Below are 7,500 nucleotides of genomic sequence, written 5' to 3' on the forward strand. Positions count from 1 at the left end.
GTTTGCCCAGCGTTGTACAGCGAGAAGCTCCATGGTGCTCATACTGGTCCAGAAGACTGGCGAGCAGTGGGTACCTGACCAAGGCTGATGAAGAACAGCATCAGACCCACAGGATGGGCTGTTATTCAACTCCACATCAAAACGTGCCAAAATAAAAGATTACTAACCAGCTAATTAACTACATAAATAAATCATAAATGAATAAATAAATAGCAGAAAAGTGAAGATAAATACACGCATACATTTGGGACTTAAAACTATGAATAAATAAATACTTGTTTTTAGTTGTGCATATACGTAATGCTACACTTAGTTACTTATTTATGTATTGCTGTCGTCTCCAGCATATATTGATCTGCTGGCTTGATAAGGTGGCTCCCACCACCACTGCTGGCCCACCCTCGGACCACCCAGATTACTGTCCTGCACCCAACCTAGCTAGTTCTCCTCAAACAGAGTTTTATATTGGAAAATATTTCAAACCACTGAGAGAAGAAAACTAGGGCTAGTGTAAAGCAGTTTTGTTGAAAATTGTGTAAAATTATTTGTTTTATTTTTGTTTTGGGTCAAATTTGGGCCGCCCGGAAACTGCTGAGTAAAAAGCCAGTGGGCTGCTAGCTGTGCCGTCATTGGGCCAACAGTGGACCTCTATGCTCTACTGTCTGGGTAGATTTATTTATTTATATTTTTTTCTCCAGAATGCTAATAAGAAAAACTAAACCTACATGCTATTAGTTAATCATAGACAAAACAGCGTGTTTGATTACTCGTGCCTTGTTTTTGAGACGCTGCTTATACTTCAAGGATAGGGGAAGATCTGAGCCGAGACGGTGGACAACTGGACAGTGACTGCGTTCGGTTCCAGGTAGAGGGATTAGTTGCAGACTTGGAGAGCTGAGTGCTGAAGCAGATGTATATTCGTCAGTGAGACGTTTTGTTCACCACAGGATGTGACAGCTACGATTTTTGAAAAACGGTGTTTATTTTCGTGATAGAAAACCTGTTTAGACTCGGAGTGCTTAATTTGGTCACGATGCCGACTACAGAATGATGCGCCGCTTTAGAGCTCTGTACAGCATGAGGGCAGAAGGAGCAGGAGCTCCAGCCCACCCACCCCTCCCACAACCATCAGGGGTCTATCTGTGCACGTGCCTGACTGTGATATTGCCTGAGCCTTTACAGTGATGCTAAATGCTATTATAGTGCACCACAGACTGAGCAGCGCTGTGTTAGTTTCATGATAACGTGTGTGTTTGTGTGTAGTTTGCAGCCATCGACTCAGCAGGACAGTGTTTGGCGGTGGCAGGGAGGCGCGGTTTTGCACACTACTCCTTATTCACCAGGAAATGGAAACTGTTTGGGAATATTACCCAGGTAAAGGGCGTACCTACTTAATTCCACTCACTGGCCACTTTATTAGAAACACTTACCCTGTGCTTCCACTCACTGGCCACTTTATTAGAAACACTTACCCTGTGCTTCCACTCACTGGCCACTTTATTGGAAACACCTGCCTAGTCCTTCCACTCACTGGCCACGGTGGCAGGCCATTCGCCCCCCCACCCCCACATTGCAGAATAAAGTCCTCCTCACAGTGTGCTGAGCCTGAACAGTCTGAACAGTCCTCTCCACTGACCACCGCTTCATTCAGCACGTTCACTCAACTCAGCACTGACTGTTCGCACAGTGTTCGTCCACTTCCTGTAACCGTTGTTTCAAATTAAAAGCCCTTGGAAGAGTATTGTAATTCCAACTTGATTAAATTTTATAAAATTCTGAAACAGCATTTTAGTTATAAGCAACAAGATAATTTTGCAGAAGGAATTTTGCCAAGATTAATATATAGCAGAATAATATTAACCAGCTGCCCTGGGGAAAACGCTCCAACCTGTCTAATTATTATGTTTGTTAAATTATCGCGTTATTAAACGTTTGTTTTACTGTATGTGATGTTTCAGGAGCAGAGTATGACTGTGACGGGAGGGCTCGCCTGGTGGAACGACTTTGTCATTGTTGCCTGTTACAATTTCATTGACCAGCAAGAGGAGGTGACAATTTACTGATTGTTTGATGCTTATTAATTAATTTTGTGCTCTTAATTAATTGCTGAAGTGTTGTGTAGTTGAATTTGGTAACTTTGACACATGTATTTTGATTAGTGGTTTTTTTAGTGTTTAGTTCTGTTAACTGACCTGTAGCCGCTGTATACCACACCGCAGGGCTCGGTGGGAAAGCGTAGCGTGCGGTCAGGAACCTCATCCAGGTTGAACGTGTTTAAGGCGTTTGTGCTGTGTTGATTGAATTGTTTGTCTCGTTTGTAGCTGAGGTTGTATCACCGCTCCTGTAACCTTGACAACGCGTTCGCGAGCATCACGAAGCTGCACGCCGAAACGCTGCTGCTGAACGTGTTCAAGAACATGGTGATCCTCTTCCGCACAGACTGCTCCATCTGCCTGTACAGCATCGAGAAGAAGCAGGACAGGTAACGCTCACCTGGACCTGTTAGAGCTCCAGCTCTGAGATACAAAAGCTTTATTAAAGGAGTACTGCTTTCAGCCGAATCTCTGTCTGCTGCATCTGTATCATACAGTTTAATACAATGGACAGTTCTGTCATTTTCTGCATAATTATGTGGTTAAGATGTAAACAGAGCGGTTCAGAGCGGTTTGGTGTGAAACGCTCTGTTCTAGATAAACTTACCGAGTCAGAACTGTTCACAGTGGTGGTGATAGGAACCAGACGTCCACCTCTAAAAGCTCCCTCACAGAAAGTTACTACATGAAATGGTTATGAATTCACTGCCTGATGACTGAGACACTGTTTTATGATAGTTTTGACGTAAGATTTCGAATTAAATCATATTTCTAAAAATACTTTAATGGTACCGTTGTATATGCAGAACATTCCAAGGTAAAATAGTCCCTTTTTTGAGATTTTCCATTATTTTCCATCATCAACATTCCATATAAGACTCGTGTAGGTTCACTGGTGGTTCTGGATAGTAAATAAAATGTCTGTATTTGTGTTGTAGTCATGGCGACCCCTGGTTCCTATCACCACCACTGTAAAGACATCCAAGTAGATAAGTTTCTCTAGAATGGAGCATTTCACATCAAACCACTCAGAAGAATTTTGTTCACATCTCAGCCACTGAATTATGTAGAAAGTTTGATAAATCGGTTCCCATTCAACTCAAAACTCAATTATAATAAACAAAAAACTGGCTTCTGTTATAAAGCATGGTAGATAGGTTACTCCTTTAACAAGTTCCACTTCTGTGTCACCGATGTGAAGTACTGATCTTCCAAAGCACCAAAATCTAACAGCGCCCTCTTGTGGAGAGTCTTCAGGTTACTAAATGTGAATGAGCCAACTTGGCGATGCTTTATTTGTTCTTCAGACTGATGGAGAATGTGTTGTATGTTGTTCTATACAGAGGCTATTTGAAAAGGGTTCCATAAAGCACCAAAAATGGTTCTTCTGTTGAAGCTTGACGTCATAACCCTTGCTGGTGCTATATAGAACCATATACAAAACTCCATCAATCTGAAGAACCGTTTCACCATGCAAAAACCATTTAAGTACTCAATGTTCATGGTGCTGTACAGAACCATTGTCTTTACTAAAGAACTCTTGAAGAACCGTCTTTTTAAGAGTTTAGTTAAGCACAAGAGGGCACAAATTCACAAAACACACTGAAATAAATGTATTTTTATTTAGTTTTGACCTTTTTTAATGATTTCAGTTCAGAAGATGTTATATATGCAGTTTATCTCAAAATATCTGAGAAATGACTGACAGGACCACAGTCATCATCACAATCTCTCTCTCTCTCTGTCTCTCTCTCTCTCTGTCTCTCTCTCTCTCTGTTTTTCTCTGCAGTCCCAATCCCTCAGCGAGCGTGGAGCTGTTACAGGAAGTCTCCATGTCTCGTTATATCCCTCACCCCGGCCTGGTAGTGTCCGTCACTCTGACCTCAGTCCGCACCGAGACGGGCATCTCCCTCAAAGCCCCACAGCAGGTACACACATCAACACAAATGCATTCGCATAAAAGTGTAACCACACTGTTTTTCTCCTCTCATCAGCCCTGTTTCATGTTTTTTTCCCCTCTTTTCTGTAGGCCTGTACGGCAGAGAGCATATTGTTGAATCTGGCCGGTCAGCTCATCATGCTACAGAGAGACCGTTCTGGCCCGCAGGTACGAGAGAAGGACACAACGTCCAATCAGAAAAAGCTGGTAAGTTGCAAGCCCCGCCCACCTTAATTCTGGAGAATGGAGGGTGAAGTGGCTCTGTGCCTGTGCTATATTAGGGATTTGTTCTTTGTATATTTGTGTAACACTATCATTATTTTGTCTTGTGGCTACTGGAGGAGGAAGAGTGTGTTCAGTGCTGTAGCGTGTGCAGAGACGAGTGTGTTGAGTATGAAAAAAATGTGTTTTTGGGACATTGAAGCCGTAAATCTGTTCTAGTAGACCGAAAAATGAGCATGTTAGGTCCCTTTTAAATGGTCAGTCAGATCGGAAAAGGTTTATAACTTGAAGGATCATTCATGCATAACTCTTAGGTCTTTCCTTTGTGTCCTCCACAGCTGCCGTTCTGCCCACCAGTGGTTCTGGCCCAGTGTGTGGAGAATGTGTGGACCACGTGCCGCACAAATCGCAAAAAACGCCACCTAGTGGAGGCATTGTGGCTGTCGTGTGGCGAGGCTGGGATGAAGGTGTGGCTGCCTCTGTTCCCAAGAGACCACCGAAAGCCCCACTCGTTCCTGTCCCGCAGGATCATGCTCCCCTTCCTCCTCAACATCTACCCGCTGGCTGTGCTGTTCGAGGACGCCCTCGTTCTGGGCGCCACAAACGAAACTCTGCTCTACGACAACCTCGGAGCGAACTCTTCTGCAGAGGTAAGAGAGGTGAGCCTGCAGCCAGAAAGTTGTGGGTCTGAATCCCAGGAGTGTCTGGGTGTTCCTGGTATTCCATTCCGCTGAATTGTGCAGTCGTAACTTTCCCGCTCCTGCTTTTCTTCCACCCAGGAGCCGCTGGAGTCCCTGTTTCCGTTCTGCACGGTGGAACGTACCTCTCAGATCTACCTCCACCACCTGCTGCGGCAGCTGCTGGTGCGTAACCTGGGCGAGCAGGCTCTGATGCTGGCCCAGTCCTGCTCCTCGCTACCCTACTTCTCCCACGTTCTGGAGCTGATGGTTCACGTGGTGCTGGAGGAGGAGGCCACTTCCCGAGAGCCCATCCCGGACCCGCTGCTGCCCACAGTGGCCAAATTCATTACAGAGTTCCCCCTGTTCCTGCGTACCATTGTGCACTGTGCAAGAAAAACGGAGTTTGCCCTCTGGAACTACCTGTTCGCTGCCGTCGGCAACCCCAAAGACCTGTTCGAGGAGTGCCTGATGGCCCAGGACCTGGACACGGCCGCATCGTATCTCATCATACTGCAGGTGAAGGAGAGATGGCATCAGTAGTGTATTACAGTCTGTCAGAATGACTGTGTGGATCATATGAACATTATAGAGCTTTTTAAATGAAACAGTAGAAGCCATATCGCCCCCTACACTTCCTGTAGTGTATTACAGTCTGTCAGAATGACTGTGTGGATCATATGAACATTATAGAGCTTTTTAAATGAAACAGTAGAAGCCATATCGCCCCCTACACTTCCTGTAGTGTATTACAGTCTGTCAGAATGACTGTGTGGATCATATGAACATTATAGAGCTTTTTAAATGAAACAGTAGAAGCCATATCGCCCCCTACACTTCCTGTAGTGTATTACAGTCTGTCAGAGTGACTGTGTGGATCATATGAACATTATAGAGGCTTTTTAAATGAAACAGTAGAAGCCATATCGCCCCCTACACTTCCTGTAGTGTATTACAGTCTGTCAGAGTGACTGTGTGGATCATATGAACATTATAGAGCTTTTTAAATGAAACAGTAGAAGCCATATCGCCCCCTACGCTTCCTGTAGTGTATTACAGTCTGTCAGAGTGACTGTGTGGATCATATGAACATTATAGAGGCTTTTTAAATGAAACAGTAGAAGCCATATCGCCCCCTACGCTTCCTGTAGTGTATTACAGTCTGTCAGAGTGACTGTGTGGATCATATGAACATTATAGAGCTTTTAAATGAAACAGTAGAAGCCATATCGCCCCCTACGCTTCCTGTAGTGTATTACAGTCTGTCAGAATGACTGTGTGGATCATATGAACATTATAGAGGCTTTTTAAATGAAACAGTAGAAGCCATATTGCCCCCTACACTTCATGTAGTGTATTACAGTCTGTCAGAGTGACTGTGTGGATCATATGAACATTATAGAGCTTTTAAATGAAACAGTAGAAGCCATATCGCCCCCTACACTTCCTGTAGTGTATTACAGTCTGTCAGAATGACTGTGTGGATCATGTGAACATTATAGAGCTTTTTATGTATTTTTTTATTCTTTTATTATTATTTTCTTTTTTGCAGCCCTGCTTTGTTGCTAATTGTGATGTGTTGTATCCTCAGAACATGGAGGTTCCGGCGGTGAGCCGGCAGCACGCCACCCTGCTCTTCAACACTGCTCTCGAACAGGGCAAGTGGGACCTCTGCCGTCACATGATCAGATTCCTCAAGGCCATTGGCTCAGGGGAGAGCGAGACTCCGCCCAGCACACCTACCACTCAGGTGAGCTCTCTGTAGTAGTCTGAGACTCTGAGACCTTCTGGTTTTGTCTAAAAAAAAATATGATTTTCTTTTGATAAGAACTAATTAATGTGATGAATTGTTTGTTGAACGTAAAATATAAATGAACAAATATGTGTATATTCATGGCTTTTGGCTGGTGCTCTTATCCAGAACGACTTTACATACCACACTGTAAAAAAATTGCTCATCATTTTAACCTAAAAAAAAAGCTTGATGTCGTAACAAGCAATTGAACTAATTCTATTCAACTCAAAAAATTACTTTCAAAGAATCGTTCATTCAAAGTATTTATTTAGGTTGAATGAAAATAGTTAATTTTCTTGTTACCATGTAAGTAATTTTTTTTGGTTAAACTGAAAAGCCATGTTTTACAGTGTATATTACAGACCTGAATGTAGTGTTGGGAGTCTTGCCCAGGGACTGTTAATGCTATAGAGTTTAGCTGTTGCCTGGGTGGGGAATCGAACCCCAGCCTGTCATGTTTAGCCTGAAGTGTCATGTCTGTTATAACACAACACAGATTAAAAATATATTTACCCTGATTGAATTAAGTTGGATTGACAGCTCAGTGATGGTAGCCAGTGTATTTCCAATGTGTTCTTATTACCTGCTACTTAATAGTAGCTAGCAACAGAAATTCAGTTTTGAGGTCATGCATAAAGGTGAAGTCACACTAGCTTTTTGCCTGTGAGCAAAATTACTTTAATTTTGGTGGACTTGCTGCAGTGAACAGTTTCCCATTAGTTTTAAACCAGACATCCAACACAAACACCTTAGCAACCACCAGGGATACCATAG

The 7,500-nt window shown here is 43.3% G+C and overlaps 1 protein-coding gene across 1 annotated transcript in view; it reads left to right on the plus strand.

Annotated features, from left to right (window-relative positions):
• Positions 1 to 7,500, plus strand: part of ric1 (RIC1 homolog, RAB6A GEF complex partner 1) — an 84,227-nt gene that overhangs the window by 67,577 nt on the left and 9,150 nt on the right. The window contains exons 14-21 of the mRNA XM_036587640.1: positions 1,264 to 1,374; positions 1,959 to 2,048; positions 2,322 to 2,482; positions 3,883 to 4,021; positions 4,123 to 4,239; positions 4,593 to 4,904; positions 5,034 to 5,450; positions 6,523 to 6,681. Coding sequence (XP_036443533.1) covers positions 1,264 to 1,374; positions 1,959 to 2,048; positions 2,322 to 2,482; positions 3,883 to 4,021; positions 4,123 to 4,239; positions 4,593 to 4,904; positions 5,034 to 5,450; positions 6,523 to 6,681 — 1,506 coding nt within the window. The remainder of the gene's footprint in view (positions 1 to 1,263; positions 1,375 to 1,958; positions 2,049 to 2,321; positions 2,483 to 3,882; positions 4,022 to 4,122; positions 4,240 to 4,592; positions 4,905 to 5,033; positions 5,451 to 6,522; positions 6,682 to 7,500) is intronic.

Source organism: Colossoma macropomum, unplaced genomic scaffold (genome assembly GCF_904425465.1).
Source record: "Colossoma macropomum unplaced genomic scaffold, Colossoma_macropomum, whole genome shotgun sequence".
NCBI lineage: Eukaryota > Metazoa > Chordata > Actinopteri > Characiformes > Serrasalmidae > Colossoma > Colossoma macropomum.